Genomic DNA, 25,983 nt, shown 5'->3' on the forward strand with positions numbered 1-25,983 from the left:
TGTCACTTCACTGACAGCTAACTGCAATTTTGGCTGCAGGAAGTCAGCTGTGGTGTCACTAACTTAGTTCTTTTATGTAGCACTGTGACGTTACCATCAGCTTGAAAAGTGCTGCTTTGTCTAAATCTAAACAGCACGTGTGAAATTGTTGACTTGGCTGAAATGTGTAATGGGAATGAGTTTGTACAAACTGGTCTGACTCTTTATATTTTCACTAAGTATTTGATATGGTAAACATTTCATTTTAACTTTCATTCATTCGGGCTTTTATATAATATTATGTTGGTATCTTGTGAATTCAATTATTTTCAGATATTCTGTAGCTCATTTCCACACCTTTCAGCTGAAATACTTTGGTATTTCCATTTTGCAGTTAAATCTAGATTCTGTATTCTTCTTTGAAATGAAATATCAGGATTTTCCACAGTTTAGCTGTTCCAGCTAACTGTAATACTATGTTTCAAACTCTTATTCAGCAAGACATTTAAATAAGCAACTAGCTTTAGGCATGAGCTGTCTGTTCATTGGGGGTTTTTGCTTCAATTTTACTCTCACTCCAGCTTCATATTTTGAATGTACTTAAAATATCTTACTATCTAAGCACATTTTAATGCCTGGTATATTGCAATCACTATCTTTGAAAGATTTCCCAAATTCAGTCTGTGGTACAGTATCTGGAAGAAAAAAAGAGGTTCTGGACTTTTTCTAAGATTATCAGCTGTAACATTGAGGGATTCTTCTTCTTCAAGATATTAAGGATTTTAAAGTACAAGTATTAGTAAAGCCATAGGTATATTCAGTCATTTGTAAAGTGGAAACTCATAAAAAAAACAACCCAGCAGAGACAGTTTCTTAATGTAATGTTAATTTTATTTCTTCATATCCCAAAGAAAATACATACAAGGTCAGTGCATTTAAAGTATATTCCAATTATACCATTAAATCTGCTCTAGAAGGATGATTTTAATAAGCTAGACTGTCACTTCTGTTTCTCAGTTTGCATAATCCAGTCTCTTTTGATCAAGGATTTTTAATTATCTTGAGTTGGTGCTGATTCTGACTTCTGGATCACAACCTAGTAAGAATTAAGTAGACAACATCAAACTAATTTTTACATTTATTTAATGAAATTACGGGTGTGTATTTGTCAGACTTCAGGACTTCATCTCTTTCAAGCTCTGAGGAATTGACAAGCTAGGAAGTTAAAAAGTATCTTTGAAGACTCCAGTCTCTCCTTGCACGCAACAGGAAGAAGGGAAGGGTAAAAGAGAGAATCTAACACATGCAAATATGTTGTCAGTAAAATACACAAACAAAATTTAGCCTTACATTTGTTTGCAGATCATTCTCATCTGGGGTACTTTAGTAAATCAAATCACAGCGGGAAGACAGTTCCAGTGACTGATGAACTTCATTATGCCTCTGAGGAGTTACTATAGCAAAAAAACTCAGCTAGCAATTTAAAAAGATCTTATGTACAATACAGCAGTGCCAGTTTCAGCATTGTTTTTTTTTTTTTTTAATCAGTATGCAGAGGTTCATATTATTTATGTGTAGATCAAACACAAGTAGAATGCAAAACTTTTTTTTTATAACACCTCTGGACTGTAGAGTGCTACTCAGGAGCATCTTAATGTTACTATACTTGGAAATATATTCAAATATAGCCAAACATGTACTGGTGTATTTTTGTATTTTCTCAATGTCATATCAGAGCAAAACTTACTTAGAAGACTTAGCCTGATGCAATTTAGCTCTGGCAATACACAGGTTACAAATGGTTCTGCAGCCTTACAACCAGGGCAGATATCCACTTCATATTTTGCTATCGCTTCATTGTCTTTTGATGCTCAGCAGCTTGCTGTCTAATGCAACCACAAGTCAGGAAGATTTGTGGGTCAGGAAGGGATGTGTGTGTGAATTTTTCATAATGCATTTTCATAATGATATTGTGAAGGTTTCCTTTAATGGAAGATCAAAGTGGCTTTCATCTAACGGAGTTAGGGCTCAGTTTGTTTAAGAAGAGAAATCTTCACTCGAGTAGAGGAGAAAATGGAAGGTTTTCATTGTAATATCAAGTGTCTAAAGATTTTATTTTTAACTGTCAAGAAAAATTGACAAGCAAGTGACAAGTCATATATATACAGTCTAATTGCATCTTCCCTGAAGCTCAGAGTGAAAATCGGATTTAGCATCTCTATTGCATGATAGAAAAAAAAAATTACCCTGTCAAAAAGATGCAGACTCAACCCAAGCCCCTAAATTCTAGCAGATACCCAAGATATTAGCACCATAAAATTACATTTATTGCAAGTTAACATCTCTCAGGCTACTGCTCTCTGCTGATTTCCTTTCTCTCCTACTGATTTTCATGTTTTTTCTTGCTATGTTTATTTCTATTACTCTAACCTCTTTCTGATTTTTATTTTTCTTCTCCTTGCACTTGGCTGTTGCATGCTATTAAGGTAAAAAGTAGACAAGCTTTCTGCTGCACTGCATCAGTTTTGACACTTCTGCTAAATTTTGCTCAATAACTATCTGATACTAAAATATGCAAAGTACTTACACGGTATTAAAGAAGTGCCCTTTGAAAGTTAGAGAAGTTTTAGCACACACATTCAATTAATAGCAAAGAGCTGGTAGGCAGTACTCAACAATGAACAGCATAGTCCCTAACCACTGTAAATCACTTATAATTAGGAGTTGGTGCTGGTGTGAAATGCAAATGGTTGTAGTTATCACCACAGGGAAGGAGGGAAGCACTCCCCTTACTCTCCGGTGCCATTAGATAAAAAAAAGCAGGTTCCTATGAAGACTGCAAGGGGCCTGGGTGTCACCCCAATCAATTTTTCATCTTCATGCTAGCATGCCCATGCCCATAAAAATGTGCTACGGAAGATGTTCATTTTGTCTGGGGCTTCACCAAAGTCAGCAAAACATTATGCTGCTCTTTAAGTGACTAGGCTCTGCTGGCCCAGAATGCCAGAGAATTGCTGCATGTCTGGATAGAAATTTAAGAAAACTTTAATTAAAGTTGGAAGGCTTAGTCTTGAAGAAGAATTCATGTATAGGTCATGCTATGCAAACTGAAGATAGTTTCTGCCAGAAACATTTTAGATTTAGCTTGTTCATCTAGGAAATTAACATTAAAATATTTACTGCTCGCACAAGATGAGCTAAGAGCTTAAAACTTACTCATTACTGTAAAAAATCTTGATGAAAGATAATTGTTCACACAAGTGTAAAGTATTGATGGACTAAATTTTTATTAAACATGCACTGTTCTATTTTGATCAAAGGCTACTATTGAATTTCCAAGGTGCCCAACTCAGAAACCTGCTGAAAATTGACCTGGATTTAATACTGCTGCAATTTTTGATTCCTCCTCTTGCTGCCTTGTCAGTAGAAATGAACTTTAATTAAAGAACACAAATATTTAAAAGTTCTTTAATACTCTATCCAGTATGACTTAAGTACTCCAGTACGCACTGAAACAATACACAATTCACAACAAAAGAAGACTTAGGTATAGCTACTCCAACCTTAACATTTCCTCCACTTCCTCTAAGAACAGTTTATTGATTCATGGCAAGTTTAATTTATGCAGCTCATGAGACTGACTCTTATCTTACAAGCCTTGCACTGATACAGGTGAGATCAGAGCCTGGGTGTGCACATGAGCTGATTTTGAGGCATTTCTACTTGTGATTTAGAAAAGATGACTGTGGCCTCTGTTAAGCAGGTCTGGACAGAAGACAGAAGAAGAAAAGGCTGTTGGATCACCCCCCTGTCATATATCCAAGAGGATGCACTGCATTGCACTGGAAAATGTTAAAGGTGGAAGGAAAACACTAAGATTTTCTCAGAGGTCTCTTTACAGCAAATTTTTTAATGGTAGAAATAACCACATAGATTAGTTACTAAAGAGATTAGGATATAATTCAAGGATGCAAAGGCCATGCAGACACATTCACACATACCTAAATATGTTCAAGCATGAGATCATTTACCATGTACAATACCCCATATTCAAGCATGCCCTACAATTCACAATGTTACAAGTGAGGATTTTTTGTGTGTGCTGACATGATAAAAGCATAATCAAGGCTGTAAAAAATTTACAGGCAAGTTGAAGTAGTGTATGCTTACTTGACAGGATTCTTGGCAGCATCTGGATCCTGAGCAGTTACTGTTCCTATTACACTGTTTAATGGAACATCTTCTTTCACTTCCATTATGTATGCTGGTCTGCTGAACATGGGGGGTTCATCTACATCCTCCACCTGAATTCTGACTGTAGCTGAGTCCTTGAATGGCCCCAGGTACAGGAATCGAGGGTCCACATGAGTGTTGGTAGCTTCCACTTTGAGAATATACAAGTTTTTGCTTTCGAAATCCAGTGCCTGGGAAGGGAAAAAAAAAAAGTTTAGAAAGTCTGTAGAGATTGCTGTGATTCTCAGCCAGATGAGCAGGGTGAATGGTGGGAAGTCATGGAGAGGCCCGTGCTAGATAACAGGAGCCTGAACTGGAATTAAAATGACAGCAGAAAGGAGAAAGGGCTATATGCCCAGATAATACATTAGGAAGAAAACCACTTTTTTCAAGGAATTCTATGCCTGGAACTCCTAAACATCAAGCAATTTTCTCATACAGCTTTAACTCTTCATGCCAGTTATTCTGTCATTTTTGGCTTTTGATGATTTATTATCTATTTCCTGCCCATAGGCACCACACACTAAAGGAGGGAAGATTTTCTAGGTGTTGCTTGTTTAGATACTGGCATTCCATCACAGAAATGAAACACTGTGGCATCTAGTGTCTGGATATTGCAGGACCACTCACAAAGCCAAACATGATTTCATGATAGGCTATGACTATAGCACACACCCTTAAAACTACAAAGAACCAGGGTTTAGAGACTCTTTGTTACTACTTGGAGAAATGTGGGGAGAGAGTAGTCACCCCGTTTTTCCATTACATTGTAGAAAATTCACAGCTTCTGTCAGCAACAGACAGAAATATAAACAGAGTTAGACTGATATCATAATCAGACCCTGGAAGGCATCTCCTAAAAAACACATAATGACAGGTGTCGTCGTACTGATAGCAACAAGCAAGTGCATGTTTGGAAAATCTACACAATGTCTATCTAGTGATGACTGAACTTGAATTGATGAAGGATGATATCTGTAACCTTATCAAGTTTGCCTGATAACCCACTGTAAACAATATTTCTCAAACCTTTTTTGACAACCAATGTGCAACCTAGTAGATGATGTCCACTGTGATCTCGCAGGGCACTGATTTTTTTTTTCTAAAGCAAAAGCATGCTGATAGATATATTAAATTTTACAAAATGTAAGTCAAAAGAAATTTGTCTATGTACTTTAATATATTATAGCTGCTGAATCAACACCCTCTTATAAGGAAAAATAGGCAATGTGATACTAATTATTTCTGTGGTCTTAACACAGTATCTTCTACTAAGTGAGCAAAACCTGTAAGCATCATAGGGAGACAATCACAGTTGGATGGTGGAGCTTCCTTGAGTTTTTCTGTGAGTATATTCAGGTTGCAGAATTTTTTCTCAGTTGTACCCCAGTACTCCTTGGGTAATTTACTCTCTCAGGTCCTCCAAAGTTTGTGCATTGCTTCAGTAAAGAAGGTATAAGAGGAAGGATACCAATTACTTGTATAAAAGAAACTTTACATATGTAGAGGCTGGGATGAAGTATGTCAAGATTTGTACCTTTTTCACAGTTATAATTCCTTCCTGTGTGTCCTTGTCTGTGGTAATTCCAAACATGTCGTATCCGTCCCCCTCAGTTATGCTGTATTCAATCTCTGCATTTTCATCCACGTCAGCATCATTAGCTTTTATCCTGCCAACTGGGGAGTCGAGCGGCGTTGACTCAGGAGCTCTGAACTGGTATGTGCCTACAGCAGACAGACAGGGAAATCTGGTTAGTCAGTCTCAAGGTGCGTTGGACACCATCTCTCAGCCCACTGTCCACGCTGGGAGTGTGCAGGTGAGTTAGGAAGTCACTGGGTCTTCCTGGGCCGAAAGCCTTCAGCTTCTGCCGTACTTTCATGGGGGTAAAAGTTACTTATTTTCCTACCTGTTTGCTCATACGGAGGATGGGCATTTTGCTTTGCTATAAACATGTAACTTTAGCAACAGATGTCCCTTTCTGGGTGCTCCCATGGTCACTGTTGGCTGTATCAGAAATGTGTATGAAAAATATCTTGAGGCCAAAGGGCAAATATTAAGAATTGTCAGAAGCTAGTGCAGCTTAGTATCACTAAAACTGAATCCAGCTCAAATACCCATTAAAAATGTACTACATTGAATTTTTGTCAGAAAAAAACTCTGCTTTTGGAGTGTTGACATTATGAAGCTGTATCTTTCCTTTTTACATTGAAGACACTTATGTCCAGAGATGTATAATTAACTCATGGGGTGAGGAGTGTTATATTTCTTCTTAAGTTGCTCTAATTTAAATGGAAACTCTTTGCCCACAGCTAAGAAAAGACTTTGAACCTAAATGACAAGTTGCTTCCAATAACTTTCCCAGTGACTTAACTGCCAAAGCTCACTGATTTGTCTGATAGTATCTGCAATTATTTTCTGTAACAGCTGCTCTTGACTTTGACACACACTGACACTGCAATACACACACATCATACAGAGAGCAGTGGTTAGACAAAGTAAAAAGGAAAAAAAAATAGAGAGAGAAAGAAGGAAGTAGAGAGAGAGGGAAAGAGAAGAGGATGAAAGCTGAATCACTTTGAATCCCTTACAGCAATGAATGGTCATTAATAGAAATTACTCTCTAAGAGAGCTTGTGCAATTGATTCCCATAAGCATCACACAGATATCTACTGAATTATTTGAGAGAGGGGAAGTAAATAGGCAGAAACACCTGGTATATTTAAGTATCTGTTTTTGGTTATGTATGCAAAGAATATAGGAAAGTTCATTGCAGCAAATGCTTTCTTGTTATAAATACTCATTTCTATAGAATTGTTCTTGGGATATTTTTGCATACTTAAATAAATTTGTTTCAAAACTTCAATATATTAGATTACAACAAACACCTTAAAATGCAATCAATCACGAAGTCTGAAAGAAATAGTAGTGAACAAGAAATACAGATTACATTGATCAGTTATTTAAAAAGTAGGAAAAAAAGAAGTTGCTTCTGCACATTAATTCACCTCTCAGACTGTCAGTTGCAACTAGAGTAAAAATATTAAATATTAATTTCCCAGTTATTGCAATTAATCTTGGCATGATGCTATTGCTTAGTTATGTGCTCTCTTTTGCTTTCCTAAAGGAAGTTTGATATTCAGTAAACTCACAATAGAAGAAACAATACCTAAGGTGAACAAAAAACAAAACAAGAACCATTTTTGTCCATTTTAGTGTTAGAACATAGAATGTAAATATTCCGTACTCTGGGGGAAGCGAGGTGGATTGTCATTGACGTCAGTCAGTGTGATGTTCACGGTGGTGGTTCCTGATAATCCGCCCATCTGGCCTCCCATGTCTTTAGCCTGGATGACCACTTGGTATTGCTCCCTATTTTCACGGTCCATGTTCAGTAAAGCAGTTTTAATAATGCCTGTAAACATGAAAATTAAAGAGTGGGGAGTTCACAGGTAGTGACTTTGATGGAAATTCTTATTAAAAGAACAAAAAAGAATCTCTGCATAGTAAGTAAACTTTGCCCAGTACAAATATTTACTGTTATGAGATGGCTCATTAAATTACAGATTTGTCATGTCACATCTCAGGCTCCTGCCTATGTGACAGACACAGTATAAGAGGTACCCACAGAAAAATGTTCTACTTATTTGTGAGCCATGTTATTTTACATAACTATTTACCCTCTTTCAGTTCCATGCTAAAACCTCTCACTGAACTGGAAAAAGGCTGTTTGTTCATTATTTTGACAGATGTGGTAAAAAAAAAAAGTAAAGCTAACTTCAGCAAAGCACCATTAAAGAGTGCAGCAACATTAAATGGAAGAAAAGAAATTAATTAAGAAAATTATGAGCATTCAAACATGCCTGAGTATATATACTTCTATTTATACATTGATTGAAATGATTTGCCAGTTACTTCCTTCTTCAAAGGCACAAATAACAGTTATAAGGCCAACTACTACTAAAATTCAATCATTCAGATTTACCATGAAGCAAAGTCTTTGCATTCTCACTGGGTCTCTCAAGGTAAGAACTGACTCCTTTGTAGGCAAAAGGGGTGAAATTCAAGTACTGAAATCCATGACAAAATTCACAGTGGCTTTGAAAGAGACATGTTTCACTCTAAGAGTTCTGCAATTGATTTCCATGGCAGGAAGATCAAGACTGTGGTTTACTTAACTTCCCGTCCCCCACACAAACCGCTTGATAGAAATTTATTACTGGTGAACTCCCAGCTACTCTATCCTTATTATAACTCTAGAGGAGTACACACTGCACTGTCCATGTCAGAAAGAGTGCATCAGTGCAAAAATCCTGGCTTCTGTTATCTAATACCTTATGCTTGAAGGGAAGCTCCCTTTGATCTTGGCTCTCCCTCTTCTCAGAATTGTGTACACCCTTTCAACTCACGTTTCACTTTGAGACATATAGTCTCTCCTTCTTTTGCCCTGCCTGAGTCTATACGATTTATCTAAGAAACAATCCTAAACCTGATGAATTGTCTGGGATAATCTATTTCTTTCCTGTAAGGATGCTGTGGAGAACCGATTTCCCTAGCTTCTAGAAACATAACACAGTGGATGTTCCACTGAAGGAGTTTCTTGAGATAGTTTGATTTTTCTTGAAAAACCTAGTCAAAAAGCTTGGGAAGAGATTATCTATGTAGTCAGGTAGTCAATGGTACACCAGATTCAGTCAGACAGAATATATATGCACAGGTTCCAAAGCTGTCTGTTAGTCAGACCATTAAAAATTCCAGTCACTGCATATAATTTAAACATCTTCCAAAAACAGAACCCAGAACTTTGGGATTCTATTTGTGATCTTCTACTTTAGCGCAACAGTCAATTTTACCTTCTTCTATCATTACTCTTAATTAAGATTTCTTTCATAAAATTAGCATTAAAGTGATATGTTGCAGATGCAAGAAATTATAATTGCTTTAAACAAGTTTTGAAGAAGCAGACGGAGAAAGAAAACTCACCTGAACAAACCCTCAGTCTTAATTTAGCTATTATGAAGATCTATGAGGATTAAGCACTTTTTTCCACACCCACCTGTTTCTCTCTTTCATCTAAAAGCCAACCTATTTGGTTTAATTTAAGCATCCACTGCAGTTTCTGTACCCACTGCTTGTTAAAAATGATTAAAAACTAGTTCACAACTAGTACTAATTGTATTTATTAGACTTTGCTGGTAAGATTAAAATAACGTAGGTGTCATGTTTACAGATGTATCGCTCTATTAAATTTGTCAGATTTTGCACTGAGTAAGATGTAATCTTTTCAAAGTTTGTTTAGTAATTTATCCTAGCTTGGCTTAGCGTGTCATTTTGAATTACAGACATTGTCACAGAATGACAGATAAGGTCCCCTCACCCGTCTCAGATTCGACGGAGAAATATGGTTGTCCCTGGAGAATGCTGTAGACAACTTTAGCACTGTTCCCATATGTAGGATCATCGGCATCAGTTGCAGTGACTTGCACAACAAAGGTACCTGCAATGAAAAGTTAAAGAAAACAAAAATTAATAGGTTTTTTTCATGGCCAAGACAGTTTATGATGTAGAGAAAAAAACAATTCATGTTCAGGTCAGACTTGTGGCAGGAAGTTCGTGGCAGAAATATTCATATTTTATAGAATTTTCTCTGCTCATGAAGGACATAAACTCAAAATGTCTTATTCTCAGCTCATTCAAAAACAGTTATTGATTGGATATGTGGATCCTTCCTTCATGAAGGAAACAGAAATGCACCCCTCTTCAGATATTGTAAGCATTCAGCATTCCTTGAATCTAGGTCAAGAATATACTTTTGCAAATCTACTCGTAAAGTATTTGACGTGAGAATGTAACTATGGTTCTTCAGGTGTTTTCTAGAGAAAGAAATGGTATTGACTCTTAGGCAAGGTGTTAAGAAACATAAAAAATTAGCTTAGATTTTGGCATTTAAAATAATTTGTGAATAAAGTGTTCACGTATTAAAATGTGAATATTAGGTTCTCACTTCATCAGATGAGTTTTCATCCATGTGACAAGTCCCATGAAGGAGGGGAGAGTGTATGCCCCAAAGTCTTTATTTTCATATTGCTTGAGCTTTATTTTAATCTCACTCTTGATCATGATTAATTAATGCTTCTCTCCCTGGACATTATCTCAAATTAGAAATGTACTTCTTGGAATTTAACCATCCATTGCTCTCTGACAAAGAAATCAAAATGACCTCCCTAAGAATCAAAACCTGTCAACTTCTCAGGAAAAGATCTCATCTTAAAATAATTTTCCAAATAAGTTTTGGTTTTTTTTCTTGTCTTGATTGATTTTTACAGCTCAATATATTTTACATCAATAGAAAAATTTCCGTGGACTTCAAGGGACTTTGGAGCTCTTGTCTTTTGCATGAAAAGAATAACAAAGGTCATAGGAAGTTAATGGCATATCGCAGAACAAATGGGTGACAGAAATGTGTACAACCCCTTCTGTACCTCCTTTTCCATTTGGTTTACCTTCCTGAACTAAATAAGGGTTGCTGAACAGATCTAGGAACAGTATTGACACAAATGACCATGAAATACCATATTACTAACATGTATTAAACTCAGGTATCACATAACAGAACTCGACTCAATTTAATTGACATTAAACCAGATGGTATTAACTTGCATTTTTTTGTGGTACAACAGAGGGAGCATGTTTCACCCAGCTGACACCTCTGATTCCAGCAAACTGTTGCCACTATTTTCTTGGATTTTAATTTTTTTTTAATGTCTCAGGTGCTTTTAGTCCAGACTCAAACAGCAGATGTCTCTATTCAACACTTGTAAAGTCTGGGCCCTTCAATAACTCCATGGAAAGAAGCCAGACCAGCCACTGAAACCAGTTATTAATCAGCACCTACCAACATCTGACATTTCAGGAATGCTGGCATTGTAAACGTCCTTTGTGAACATTGGCTCATTGTCATTGATATCATGGATCTTAATGATGAACTCAGATTCTGGTTCCACTGGTCTTCCAGTCCTTCTGTTTATAGCCTGGGCACGGAGTATGTATACAGGCTTTTCTTCCCTGTCTAGTCTCTTTGTGGCCTGGATGTCACCAGTGTTTTCATTGATAATGAAGAGGTCTCCTGCTCCATCTCCAGAAAGGATGTATTTAAGTGATCCATCTCCTTTATCCTGGTCTGAATGCAGCTGGTGGTGAAATGGGAATAAAAAAAAAAAAGAAAGGAAAATAAATATAATTGGGACACAATTCTAGATACTTTAACCGATATCATGATATATGCTTTCCTATCAGTAATACTCAGCCAGAAGGCTGCACACTGCTTTTGGGAAATGAGTTAATACTACAGTAGAAGCAGTGAATAGATTGAGTTGTGTCTTGATGTCAGAATTGAAATGGTCAGCAATATTATAAGAAGTTGCCTGAGGATAACCATAAACTGAAGCTGCAGACCACTTTCCCAAGCTAAATATACATCAATCAAATCCAAATTCTAGTGACTTAGATGGAATCCTAGGAATATATAGGGCAATGATATCCTGCAGTGAAAAAACAGTGTGTTTGGGAATTGCAGTAAGCATAGAATTAAAAAGTGGCCAGTCAAGCCACTTCTTAAATTTAAATTCTGGGTGCTTGGCTCTTATGCCCCATGGACATTATGTAATATATCATATAATGCACAAAAAAATGACCCACCAAATACATTCACAAACAGCAGATAAATACATGCATTCACAGATCTGGCAAACTATGGCCAGAGCCAGGCAGGTGTAACAGACCATTACAGCACTGGAAGTGAAGAGATCAGTTGCCTTATCCAAAGGGGCATAGATGAAACTGAAACATGGTGGGGGAAAGGGAAAGAAAAGAATGATGGCAATTAGCATACAAAGCATGCGCTGCCTGAACCATCATCTTTTATTTCCCCAGATGATTTCCACATCTCTTGGAATTCTGTTGAGTGACTCAAAAGGTGTAACTGATTAAATCATACCCTTATGGGTATTCCTTAAAAAAAGCCTTATTTATTCCCCTGGCCTTAAAATCCAGGCTACTCAACTACAACTTATTTTATTTTTACATTAGCAAAAATAAAAATTAAAAAAATGAAACATTAAAATGGCTTCCAATGTAAGAGCATAGGTCATGAAGACAATGGGGAAAAAATCTGTTAGGTAGCAGATTCCTGGAAATTGTTTCTTTCATAGACAAAACCTGTTTAAGAATCAGGAGAGCTGGATTTTCTCAACCATCTCTTTGCTTATCTTTTCCTGAATAAGAGTCAGAAAAAAAACCCTGGTTGAGTGTTTTGCAAAGCACTTAGCATTGCTGGATGGCATGCAGAAGCCAGTAAAATTTGTAGATTTAAAGAATCTTGGCATAGACTCCAGCTGTGCCTGGCTATGCCCTACCATGCTGGAAGGGCAGCCTACAGCATGACCATATGGTCAATGTTTTGGGCTTCCTCCAAGTTTCAGTTCAAATCAGAAATCCACAGACACCACACTTGGTGGCACAGTGCTCCACTGTGTGTGCATATGCCAATGATCCCTAGAGAAAGCATGTTCTGTGCAAAAAGTCTGCCTTTAAGGGCAAAGCTCTCCATCACCACACATTCCAAGACTGTCCAATAATACAAAATATCATAACTGTGGCATGGTTAATCATTAGCACACATGCTGAAGCACTCTTCTTAATTTTCTCCTTCAGGGAGAAAATGGGCATTCTGTGTAATTTTGCACGGAGCCCTTTCTCTTGATAATAAGAATAGCAATAAGTAGGTCCTGTGCAGAATTTTTCCTAAACAGTTTTCACATCCCTTCACAAAACCAGTCAATACCATTTGCTCTGTTTTCTGGATAACAAAGTTTCCCAGAAGGCTAGTCTTGAAATTGGGAATAGAATTGAAGTCTCTTGAGTGGCATTCAGTTGGCCAATTTCCTTGGCCAGGGGGCCTAGAGGAATTATATTATTTACTAGACATAAGTTCAGACTTATGTTGTTGCGGTGTGAAGCAATATCCTGTTTCACCTTTCCCAGTCCCCCAGGTGTGCCAACCTCTCCCTTCCCCTCCCCCTTGCCTCCTTGCTAAGTGCTGTCAGTCAATCTTATCATTCCAGCAGGGGCGTCGTGTGATTGGCAAAGGTTCAAAAGATGCCCCTCAGCCCTGGGGTCATTGGCCTGTCCAAGTGTCACTGTCTCCTGAGCCTTGCCCTCCTCCCACCTGGTTGGTGGCTCACCTGTCCCTTCGCTCCCCGTGCCCCCGAGCTTAAAAGACACGGAGACCCTGCGGTCGGGATTCTGTGGAGCTGTTACCAAGATTCAGATAAATGCGACTCTGGGATAAAACTCTGGATTAAACCCTCTGCAGAATCCATCTCCTTTTCCTCTTCACCTAGCCTAGAGCCTTTCCACTAGAGGTAAACTGAGTTTCTACCACGCCTGGACTTGTTCAGGGTGCCTAACTGCAACTTCCAGCCAGCCCAAGGTGTCTCTGAGGTGAAATACCACGGCTGCCACCTTTGGCCCAGCAGCAAGGGTCAGACAAGCCCAGGCACGTTCCACCTGGCAATATTGGGATTTAATTCTAATATTTGGCGCCCAATGGGAGGCTGATCGAATCTGCAGCCCCAAGAAGTCATCTCAGAACCTCGGAAAGACTTAGGCAGTTTAGCATCCATGGTAGAGCTTCGGTTGCATAGCTTTCCAGAGAGACTTTGGGACTGAACCCACAAGAAGCCTTGTGGAACGCCCTGCACCTCTGGAAAGTGCAGCTCCTTTCTGGTGAGCAAATTTTCCAGGGGAGAATAGGGGAGCCCCTCCTGCCCGTGGGGTCCTATTCAAGTGAAGAGACCAGCCTGCTTGACTTTGCCAGCAACAGCTTTGATTTCAGTGAGTATTTCTGCTCCTTGTGGGGGTAGAAGCTCAAAAAACAGTCTCTGCCCTGAGTTCTGCTCCGTTTTGCTCTTGCATTTAGGCTGCACAGCCCTGCGGAGCGAAAGCGATACCCTGTTAAAGCTTTAGCCCACTGCGGCGTGTTTTTGCCCTTTTTAGAACTGGCGGTGCCGGCTCGGAGGAGTGGCCCAGCTGTGCCTGCCTCTCCCCCTGGCTCGGCAGCGCAGCGTGCTCGGCTCTCGGTGCGGGGGGACGGGGAGTGCTCTCTACACGCGGCACGGGGCGGCCCCGGTTTCGGCTTGCGGGGGAGGCTTTGTCTCTCCCTCCACGCGGCCGGGGCGGGTCCCGATTCCTGCTGCTGCTGCCGCGGCAGTTTTAAAAGCAGTATATACAGCTGCCTTGTAAAGGCTTGCTTTCGTCTGATCGTTATCGCTTTTTAACCGTGGTCTTTTTAGAAATCGGTAGCTGATTTTGGCTTTGTATTCGGTCGGCAGGACTTTGTTCTGTGCCATTTACATCTAAAATGGGCTCGAAGTTAAGCACAGCACAAAAAGTAGTGTATTATCGTATTGTTGGAATTTTAGTCAGTTGAAATGTAAAGTTCTCTAAAGGAAAATTGAAGCAGTTTATAAGGTGGCTTTTTCTACACTTCCCACAAACTTCTCCTGAGGAAGTCCACAATATTCAATTTTGGGATAAAGTAGGGCATGAATTGATAACCTTGGGACAGTCTGGGAATACATCTTCAGCTAAATTTGTGTTCTGGAGTTTACAAGTTCGAACAGCCTTGCTCAAACAAAGGGAATTGGAGAAAAAGCCAAATGTCAAGCAATGTACCTCTGCTCTCCCTGTTTCTCCCTCTCCCAGCTCTAAACCTCTTACCCCAAAACTTGGTATTTTAAAGAGAGCACACTCTGCCCATTCTCTGCGAAGTCGACTCCCTGAGCTCTTTAAAATGCCTGAGTTTCTTTGTCCACAAGGCCCTGGCCAGACCGCATGGAACCTTTCCCAAAACCCTGTGTCCCCTGCTCTGAAACCCAGAGCATGTGTTTGCTTTTCAGAGAGTAGTGATGCCCAAAATGGCCCCCAGTCCCTAGGGGGTGCACAAGATGGAGGATGCCACGTGGCACCATCCCAAACCTCGTCATCTTCTTCCCTAGATTCCCTTAAGCATCCCAAAAATTCCTTCCCCATCCCCCTACCCTCCTATTCCTCGTGCCACCTTCCCTCCCCTCCCTACCTGCAGTACCCTCAGCTCCGCCCCTCTACTCCTCCCAGGGGGCGTCTGCTGATGTGATGTCACCAGGTGTCCCCGCCCCCTGCCAGCCCCCTGTCCCCGCCCCCTGCCCCGGTTCCCAGGGTAGGGGCACGCCCACTGCATTTCCTCCTAGCTGTATCTGTGATCCCATTGCTTCCGATTCAAAGGATACAGGGCGGGGAACCTCAGACCCAATACAGGGTCCCACTTTGCCATTCACTCCTGCTACGTATCAGCCTGCAGCACAAGGAGGGGCAGCCCCAACTGCTAATTGGAGCTCTTTTGGACGACAATTGATTAAAGAAATCTGTAAATCACACAAGGAGTATGGCCCACACAGCCCATACTTCCATAGCCTTTTAAATTCTGAACTGAGTAGGACTGTAGTAGTCCCACATGATTTAAAACAGCTTTTCTCATGCCTCATGACCTCTACAGAATTCAAATTATGGGAATTAGCATGGAAACAACTGTTAAAGGAGGCTCTCCCAGGCTTGCATGCTGATCCAAACACAGCGAAAGATACCAATGGCATGCCAATGACCATTGAGCATCTCTCTGGTGAGGGCCAATGGTCTTTACCCTCAATCCAAGCCACCGTAATTCCTGTAGAAACACTTGAGAAAGTGAAAGAAGCAGCTGAAAAAGCATTCTTTTCCCTCCAACCTGAGGGGCCTTTTGAGCCCTACGGTAAGATCAAGCAGCTACCATCAGAGCCTTTTTTGAAATTTGTAGAAAGGTTAACTAGAGCTATTGAGATCCAAGTTAAAAAAGAGAATGCAAGGGAAGAGGTTTCAGAGGAAATGGCATTTACAAATGCAAATGAACAGTGTTGAGCGTCAATTTTGGGCCTTCCTCTAGAACCACCCCCTACACTAAAAGATATGCTTCTAGTCTGTAACAGGAAAGTGCCTCTGATGAGTGTTGCTGAAGACACCAGACCAAGGCTGCTGCCAAGACCACCTCAGCGTGTCGCCGTGGCCAGCCCTGCACCCATTCCCTCAGCACAGCAGTACCCTGGGCAGCAGCGACGACCAGCAATGGTGGACCCCACAAAGCCATGCCTGATTTGCAATAACCTTGGGCATTGGAGTAGCCAGTGCCCCTTGAAAAAGCAATTTGATGAGTTTAGAAATGGCACGGGAGGGAAATTAGAAACACTCCCAGGGGGTCAACAACAACAAAAAAACTGAATGGGGAGCGCTGGTCTGCCAGGCATGCAGACACAAAAAGAGCAGGCCAAGGGAATAAGGGAAGCAAAACAAACCAAGCACGCGGTAATATTACTATTTCTGTAAGTGAAGCAGAGGCTTCAAAGACCATGTCTGCTGGTCCACTGTTGAGAGTGAAACAAAATAACCTTTGTTATGATTTAGGTGAACCTATGTTAACCACGTCTTCTATCAATGAGCCTTTCAGGTTGTAGCTGACAGAATCACTCCACCTGAAAGACACTGACTGGCATTTTGTCTCTGTCAACCCAGAACAGAAGGGTACTTGGCACCGAATTCGCTGTAAGTACATCGTCATTGGGGACACCAAACACACACCACAAGAGATTGAAATTGCTCCAGGAATGACAACATCAGATCCTGAGCAATTCGTTCTCGGGCTGCACTGTTTCCACCCACCCCTTTTTCTTCCTAGAGGACAAATTGTTGCACAAGCTATCCCTGTGCCGTATTTACCTGAAAGCACCGAAAAACATGGGCCCACAGTTGCCCGGGTCCAAGTTATTGGGAAAGACAAACCCAAATTATGGTGTAATGTCAGTGGAGGTGGGGAGTCAAAACGCATTGAGATGCTTGTAGACACGGGTGCAGACTGCACAGTGATCCCAGTACAAGACTGGCCAGCACATTGGCCTTTGCAAAACGTTGCTGGTCACGCTCAAGGTGTAGGAGGCCTGCAATTGGCAAGACAATCCAAAAGCATCATCCAAATCGAGGGACCAAACGGACAATTGGCAAATATTCGTCCATTTGTGTTAGATTATTTGGAACCTTTGTTAGGGAGAGATTTAATGGCCCAGTGGGATGTCACAATTGATATTCCAGAGTCTCCACAGCATTTTTGTACAGCGGTCATTGAACAACAGCGCCCCACCCAAAGACTGAAGTGGAAAACAGACAAACCAGTTGAGGTGAAACAGTGGCCGCTCAGTAAACAAAAAATAAAGGTCCTTGAGAACCTAGTAGAAGAGCAACTGAAAAAGGGTCACATTGTGGAGACCATGTCCCGTGGAACTCGCCAGTGTTTGTCATTCAGAAAGCTGACAAAAAGAGATGGCAGCTCCTCCACGACTTCCGACAAATTAATAATGTCATTGAAGATATGGGCTCTCCCCAGCCTGGCATGCCATCTCCCCAACGATGCTTCCCCAGGATTGGAAATTAGCTGTTATTGATATAAAAGATTGTTTTTTCCATATTCCCCTCCACCCTGATGATGCACCACGTTTCGCATTCTCGGTCCCCACCATCAACATGGAAGCCCCTATGAAAAGGTACCATTGGACAGTTCTCCCTCAGGGCCTGAAGGTCTCGCCAGCGATCTGCCAGTGGTATGTCTCTTCCCTGCTTTCCCCAGTGCGTGCAGCTGCAGAAAAGGCCATCATCTATCATTATATGGATGATATCCTGTGTGTGCCCCCAATGATGATTTACTCACACATGCGCTTGACCTAACGATCGATGCATTGATTGTTGCAGGGTTCGAGCTCCAGGAAAAGAAAATTCAAAAGATGCCACCTTGGAAATATTTGGGCTTAGAGATTGGAAATAGGACCATTGTTCCTCAAAAACTAGAAATCAATCCAAAGATCAAGACCCGTGCGGATGTCCACAAGTTGTGTGGGTCTTTGAATTGGGTAAGACCATGGCTCGGTCTGACTAATGAAGACCTTGCCCCTCTTTTCAATTGATTGAAAGGGGGAGAGGACCTGGGTGCTCCTAGGTCTATTACCCCAGAGGCACGGAAAGCTCTAGAAAAGGTTCAGATTGCAATGTCCACAAGACAGGCCAACCGATGTCAACCTGACCTGCCATTCAAATTTATCATCTTAGGTAAGTTGCCACACCTCCATGGAATCATTTTCCAGTGGGAGGAAAAACAAACACCTAAGGCAAAGGAAACACCCAAAAAGGGCCAGGACCAGAGGGACCCTCTCTTGATCATAGAATGGGTTTTCCTCAGTCAGAAAAGGTCCAAGAGAATGACAAAGCCTCAGGAGCTGGTAGCAGAACTGATCCGGAAAGCAAGGACCCGGATCAGGGAGTTAGCAGGATGTGACTTTAGGTGCATTCACATTCCAATTGAGTTAAAATCGGGTCAAAACACTATGCAAATATTGGAGCAATTGTTTCGAGGAAATGAAGTGTTGCAGTTTGCTCTGGATTCCTACTCAGGACAAATTTCTGTGGGGCGACCTGCCCACAAAATGTTCGAACAAGATGTTCAATTTACTCTGAAATTGAGAAGTGCTCAGAGTAGGAGACCTTTAAATAACGCTCTGACTGTCTTACAGATGCGTCCGGGAGGTCCCACAAGTCCGTTATGACTTGGAAGGATCCTCAAACCCAGCAGTGGGAGACGGACATTGCTGAGGTGGAAGGTTCACCTCAGGTTGCTGAATTAGCTGCTGTTGTTAGGGCTTTTGAAAGGTTCTCAGAACCATTCAATCTGATTATGGATTCTGCATATGTGGCAGGAGTAGTATCCAGGGCAGATCAAGCAATACTGCAAGAAGTGTCTAACATCACACTTTTTGAACTGCTCTCAAAACTTGTAAAGTTAGTCACTCACCGAGAGCAACCATTTTATGTGATGCACGTCAGGTCACACACCGACTTGCCAGGGTTTATCGCTGAAGGCAACAGAAGGGCAGATGCTCTTGCTGCACCTGCAGTGATGGCCACGCTTCCAAATGTTTTTGAACAGGCAAAAATCAGCCACCAGCTTTTCCACCAAAATGCACCTGGCCTGGTTTGTCAGTTTCACATCACTCAAGAACAGGCCAAAGCGATTGTGGCCGCATGCCCAAATTGCCAACAACATGCACTCCCTACAGTGAGTACAGGAGCAAACCCTAGGGGGTTGAACAGTTGTGAACTGTGGCAAACAGATGTTACACACATACAGTCATTTGGACAGCAGAAATACGTTCACGTTAGTGTAGATACCTTTTCTGGAGTGGTCTATGCCTCTGCCCACACAGGAGAGTCATCTATTGATGCCATTAAGCAGCTCTTACAGGCTTTTTCTTTCATGGGCATCCCCAAGGAGTTGAAAACTGATAATGGGCCTGCCTATAAATCCAAGGAATTCGGGAGCTTCCTGCAGCAATGGGGAGTAGAGCACAAAACGGGCATCCCCTACTCCCCCACAAGTCAAGCCATAGTAGAAAGGACTCACTGCAATATTAAAAGAGTCCTGGACCGGCATCAACAGGTTCTGAAGGTGGAACCTCCCCACATCCGGTTGTCCAGGGTGCTGTTCACAATCAATTTTCTGAATTGTTCCTTTGGCAGCCTGAACCTGTCCATCCTGCGCCATTTTGGGGGGAGCAGTCATACATTGATAAAAGAAAAGCCTCCGGTTTTAGTAAAGGACCCTGAGACTTGGAAGACGGTGGGACCTTACAAATTGGTTACTTGGGGACATGGATATGCCTGTGTGTCCACCCCCTCTGGGTTAAAGTGGGTTCCTTCCAAATGGGTAAGGCCCTATGTTCCCAAGGTCTCAGAGAAATCTACAGAAGTGCCCCAGGTTGCCAATGCTGCCTGGAGAAGGAAACGCCACACGCATTCCCTGGAGGAAATTCCATTTAAGCCTCCTATCTGGAATAGTTTATAATATATGTTTGTCTTAAGTTCCTTGTACCAGTTTACATCCCACGGTTCGTGTGTAGTCTCGAGACACCATGAGACCAAGCCTGCTCCTCGTCCTGCTTGTGATCATCCCACCAGCGATCTCCTGGATAATCCCTCAGCCCAAAGCATGTATGGACTACCTTGGCAAAAGACCTCGGACATCAAGAGAGAAACTGACGACTGGCTGAGTGGACTGTTCAAAGACTGGGGACTCTTGGGCTGGTTGGGATCTATTCTGAAAACTGTGGTTTTAGTACTGTTTATATTAGTTATTGTTGTTGTAGTTGTTAGCATTGTTTTTGGACTAATCAAATGCATGGTTCTCAAGTTAGTTTCAAGCTCATCTCCCCCTCCTGAAGTTTACCATTTGGGAGCCCTTAGTGCTCCAATGAATGACATGGAAGCCTCAGTGGAAAGCACTGACCCTCCTGTAGAGGAGGAACTGATTTACCAACCATGGTTTGGCAAGCATTCTGCACCACAAACCCAGTCCTCTTCTTTTTAAACAAAACTAGGGGGAGATGTTGCGGTGTGAAGCAATATCCTGTTTCACCTTTCCCAGTCCCCCAGGTGTGCCAACCTCTTCCTTCCTCTCCCCCTTGCCTCCTTGCTAAGCGCTGTCAGTCAATCTTATCATTCCAGCAGGGGCGTCATGTGATTGGCAAAGGTTCAAAAGATGCCCCTCAGCCCTGGGGTCATTGGCTCGTCCAAGTGTCACTGTCCCCTGAGCCTTGCCCCCCTCCCACCTGGTTGGTGGCTCACCTGTCCCTTCGCTCCCCCTGCCCCCGAGCTTAAAAGACACGGAGACCCTGTGGTCGGGATTCTGTGGAGCTGTTACCAAGATTCAGATAAATGCGACTCTGGGATAAAACTCTGGATTAAACCCTCTGCAGAATCCATCTCCTTTTCCTCTTCACCTAGCCTAGAGCCTTTCCACTAGAGGTAAACTGAGTTTCTACCATGCCTGGACTTGTTCAGGGTGCCTAACTGCAACTTCCAGCCAGCCCAAGGTGTCTCTGAGGTGAAATACCATGGCTGCCACCTTTGGCCCAGCAGCAAGGGTCAGACGAGCCCAGGCACGTTCTACCTGGTAATATTGGGATTTTATTCCAATACAGACTCTAAAAAACATCTATCAGACCAGCTTATTAAGAAGTCAGACTAGAAGTCTACTGCAGGAAGTAATTTCAATTAGTTACTTGAATACAACTTTCCTCAAAGGCAACCTCAACAGAAAAGGCATGGAAATAATTTTAAAATTGTGTATTTTTATGATTGTTTCACATCAAAAATTCAACTTCTGTTTGCCTTGAAAGCCTGTTTAACTTTGTCTGTATCAGAACAGGATAAAAACAGCCCTCAGTAACGGACTATCATTAATTCGTATGAGTCATGGAATGTGCTGTTTTGAGACTTGGTAAAGGCTGAACTCCCAAGCTCATTTTTATCATCATTTTAATTAAACTTGGTTTCAACGAACAAAGTAGCAAAAAAAGGTCAAGATAGAAAAGGTGTTGGAACCACTGGGAATAGTTTTCCATAATATTCTTTAACTAGCCTAGACTACTTAAAGAATTAAAAATGGAAACTTTTATGATTTTTTCGTATCAATTGTTTATTAAATTTTCACTTCTTCTCCAAAATTAACCCACTTGTGAAAGACCCACTGTGACTCCAGATAATAAGACAAAGTACAATCCATGGTTCAATCTTTAGACCTCCGTCTAAATCACTATCTTTAAAAAAAGATTCTCCCTTGGGGTAAAATCCTTTCCAATATCTTTAGTCTTACAACTTTCCTAAGACATGACAGAGCAAACTAAGTGCTCAGCTAGCCAGGCTGTATGTGAGTTATTTACTGTGAGAGTCTGACCTGTGGGAGGTCATGTCCTGCATGTGTATTACAGAGAGCTGAGGCTGGCTGAATACTGGCTCTTCAAACCAACAATGAATGAGCAGCATATCATCATGTGTGGCCTCATCAACCTGGTTCACAAAGGGCCTCTAAAAGTATGACCAAAATCTATTTGATTTCAGTAAGGGAGGGTAGGTCTCACCATAAGGTTTTTGTGGGATAGTCCTGTATCACACCACCTGCTTAATTGCTGGGACAATAACTTTATTATCAAAATAGTTTGGATTTTGTTCCCTTCTATTCAGAAAAAAAATAAAAAAAATATATATACATGTTAAAAAAATTAAAAGCCAAGCAGATCTCAAGAAGAGTTTCTCACAGATGAAAAATCTGCAACATCCCCTAGTGAGCAAAATATATACATATATATATAAAAAGATTTATTATTTTAGATTAGTTTATCTATCCTTGACTGTTTATTTGGTAGAAAAGATCTACCCAGGTAAAGACAATATTCTTTTTTCATTTTTAAGTGTCAGTTTATCTTGGAAGAAATATTTTGTTTGCATGACTTATATGAAGAGGGAAATTGCTACTACTACCAAGTTAAAAAAAAAATTGCAAATAACATCAAACAGCAAAACAATGGTGCAAATTGAGTCTGGAAGAAAGGCGTGGAGGTGAGATGTACTTAAAACTACAGTTGATGGGTTTTGCATATAAAACTTAACGCCATTGTGAGGTTATGAGCATGAAATAGATGGTAATAACAACCCCGTTTTCTTTTTAAGTTGAAGTTATTTTTCACTTCCCCAGACATCTCATTGTGAAGAAAGTTTGCTGTAATGAAGTATGTGCATAAATTATACTGTGGATGCTTTTAGCAGGACTGTCACTAGCCAATACATGATATTATAGCTTCACTCTCTTTACTCATTTGTATTGCAAAAAGATGTCCATTATCCTCAGCATAAAGTTGGACAAATAAAAGGGCCATAGCAGATAGCCATGGAATAGAACAAAATGTTTGGGACACAACCCTCATGTAATCTGGGCTGCACCATATAACCATTCCTCAAGACAAAGTTAGCGCAGCCAATTTTTTAAGTACTCCACTTTAGGACAGATTTTTTACTTCTGTTGGAACTCAGTGTTACTCACTGGTCTTCATTTCAGTTGGTGGCTGAACTGAGCAATACCCCAAAGGTAAGCAAAATGGTGAAGAGCTAAGTCTATGCAATAAAAAGTAAATGTATCAGCAATTGCACTGTATTAATATTATAATAAATTGATTCCCTCAGAATCTAATCTGGACACTCTTCTGACATTGTCCATCAATCACTGGCTAAGGCTGAGGATGAACGACAAATTAAAGATTTTACTATGCCCTAGGCATAGTTTTACTCATTTTACTTTAATACCACTGTGAGCCATCTGGTTTGCTTTTAATGACTTACAGTCAGATAAAAACTCTCCAGCCTCTATCTTTCTTCTGTTCCTCTCAAATGTCCTGGCCCAAACCATTCAAATACATTTGCCTGAACATGGGGAAGGCTGCATTCCCCCTGAAGGAAGAGGTGTTTAAAGTGCACTCAGGACTGGAGCAACAGCTCCCTGGATTGGACATTCTGCTTGTTGTCATATACATAATTATTTTAAAGTGAGAGCTGTTTGTTTTCTGTTTTTTTCCCCTTAAAATTAGCCACAATCTAAGTAGCCTTGTTCTCCACAGTATTTCTGGCAGAGCCCTCCAAAATCTCCAAGGTAGTAACAACGGACTGTCTTTGGCGCAACATCAAAGAAAAAGGAAGTGAAATCTCTGCTCAAAGTATTTTTACACAAGATTTTTTTAAAAAAAATATTTCTGGACTGAATATATTGACAGCATTTGTGTTCATCTCACATCATATCAACAGATAGCATTGCTTCATTTTAAAAGTAATACTCCAGGAAAATTTGATCGGGATTTTAAGAATTAAGTTGGATCCATTCTACACACTCAGGAATTCCTTCAGCAAAGATATGGGAAGAATTTAAGGGCATCTTCCAAGTGCTTTTGCAGCTAGACTATAAACTGCTGTGGTGCAGGAATAGCATCTCCCAGGAGGACAGTGGCAGGGCCTGGCAGCCGTGGCCTCTCCCACCACCCCAGGCAGGAGTGGGGCAGCCACACAGGTGACCAGGACAGCTGTGGTGCTGGGTACTGGGAGTCTCCTGGGAATGGAGATGGCTGGACAGAAGTGTCAGGAGCTGGAGATTGGCCCTGCTGTGGTGTTTCTGGGGCAGGGCCATGTGGCTGACCTGGAGTCTTGGGCTCTTGGCAGGGGGACAGGGACAGTCAAGCCTGGGAAGTGAACTCGGGGCCCTTTTCTCAACATGCTAAATTCACCTTGATATGAAACTTTATGAAACATCAGGACCAAAACTGAATAATTGAGGAGAGATCCCATATGTTTTAAGAGGTTAAGACTAACCACTAACTTATTTTGTGTGTTTAAATGGAACACACCAGAGAGAAGTGGCTTTCTAGAACGGATATTTGTAACCAGGTTGTACTGAAAATGTACTTTTACAGCTGTGGTAATTAAATTCCAAAAAATTGAAATTGCAGGCTGTGACTATTCTCCAGAGTTAAATAACACCCCTCCTCTACCTCAGCCTATAACACTGATTTAAACAGCATAGTTAATCTCATTTGTGAAGTGGCTTTAGGTTATGAAAGACAGCTGTAAATTGCAGTTTAGCTCCCACTAATGTCATATAGCTGGTTAGGATACCTGGCAATTCAGTGGGTAAAATGGTTTTCTATTCACCCTACAGACCAAGTTCCTTTCCCTTTTGTGAATATTACATGCTTGCTGCTGAATTTCAGAGCAGTTACTGAATCTCTGCAAAGATCAAAGTCAATTGACCTTGGGATGTATACACTGAACCATCAACCTACAATTATGCACAAATAAGCTGCCTGTTGTGTCTTATTATTCATTTGTGTTTTTAAGAGTGACTTGATATTCTGGGGTTGGTGTGGTCCCATTTTTTGTCTCCTAAGACACAAATGAAATAGAGACCAACTATTAAAATAGTAAGCAAGCAGTTGGTAGGTAGCTAATGAAGGGAACCACGGTTTTACTCCTGGGAATATTCCTAGCACATGATTTTGCTCCAAATTTACTATATCGAAACACCTAAGTACAGTCTAGAAACAAACAAATTCAACTAAATGTATTGCTTGAAGTTACAGAGTGCAATACTGAAGCACTTAGAGAAAACAAGACATGCAAAAAACTGCTAATGCTGTAATAGTAAAAGCAATAACAACCTTGCACTCTTCCTTGGCTCTCCTGGTGCTCTTTACCCCTACATCACCAACAAAATCCCTCAATTACTATAATAACCAACTCCTTTAGTATCATCAAATAATCAGCACCAAAATTTTCACTCTACCTGGTAATTCTGTGTTAAAAGGAAAATGTCACTGGCTCTGCACATTAGGTAATAAGTATTTATATGTATTTTGGTGAAGTTTAAGTATACACTTCTTTCTAACTCACAAAAAATAACCCCAAAACCCTACATATGGGTTCCATATATCTCCATATGCACAAAAGGGAATATCATCAGGGCAAACACAAATAATTTATTTCAAGACATAAAAGATGCTTTCTTCCAGAGGATATTCCAGAAGGTCCATGAAGAGATCTAGCATCACCAGAAGTGTCAGATTTCCAATGGATGTGTGTGCCATGTTTTTTGGTCTCAACATGCTAAGCTCTGGATCCTTCCATACACCACATAACCTACCTAACTCAGCCCTAAGCCAAAATCTCTTGTCTCCCTCATATCACTCACATCACTGCATGGTTCTGGATACTTCCTGCTCTGGCCCTTGTCC

At 40.9% G+C, this 25,983-nt stretch overlaps 1 protein-coding gene across 3 annotated transcripts in view; it reads right to left on the reverse strand.

Annotated features, from left to right (window-relative positions):
* The window catches only part of LOC118696723 (cadherin-6), a 111,094-nt gene that overhangs the window by 18,585 nt on the left and 66,526 nt on the right, over positions 1-25,983 (reverse strand). For all 3 annotated transcript variants that reach the window (XM_036399001.2, XM_036399010.2, XM_054514004.1), the window contains exons 3-7: positions 11,106-11,400; positions 9,588-9,707; positions 7,458-7,625; positions 5,750-5,937; positions 4,150-4,403 (exon numbers count right to left, since the gene is read on the reverse strand). In XM_036399001.2, the coding sequence (XP_036254894.1) occupies positions 4,150-4,403; positions 5,750-5,937; positions 7,458-7,625; positions 9,588-9,707; positions 11,106-11,400 (1,025 nt within the window). The remainder of the gene's footprint in view (positions 1-4,149; positions 4,404-5,749; positions 5,938-7,457; positions 7,626-9,587; positions 9,708-11,105; positions 11,401-25,983) is intronic.

Source organism: Molothrus ater, chromosome 1 (genome assembly GCF_012460135.2).
Source record: "Molothrus ater isolate BHLD 08-10-18 breed brown headed cowbird chromosome 1, BPBGC_Mater_1.1, whole genome shotgun sequence".
Classification (NCBI taxonomy): Eukaryota; Metazoa; Chordata; class Aves; order Passeriformes; family Icteridae; genus Molothrus; species Molothrus ater.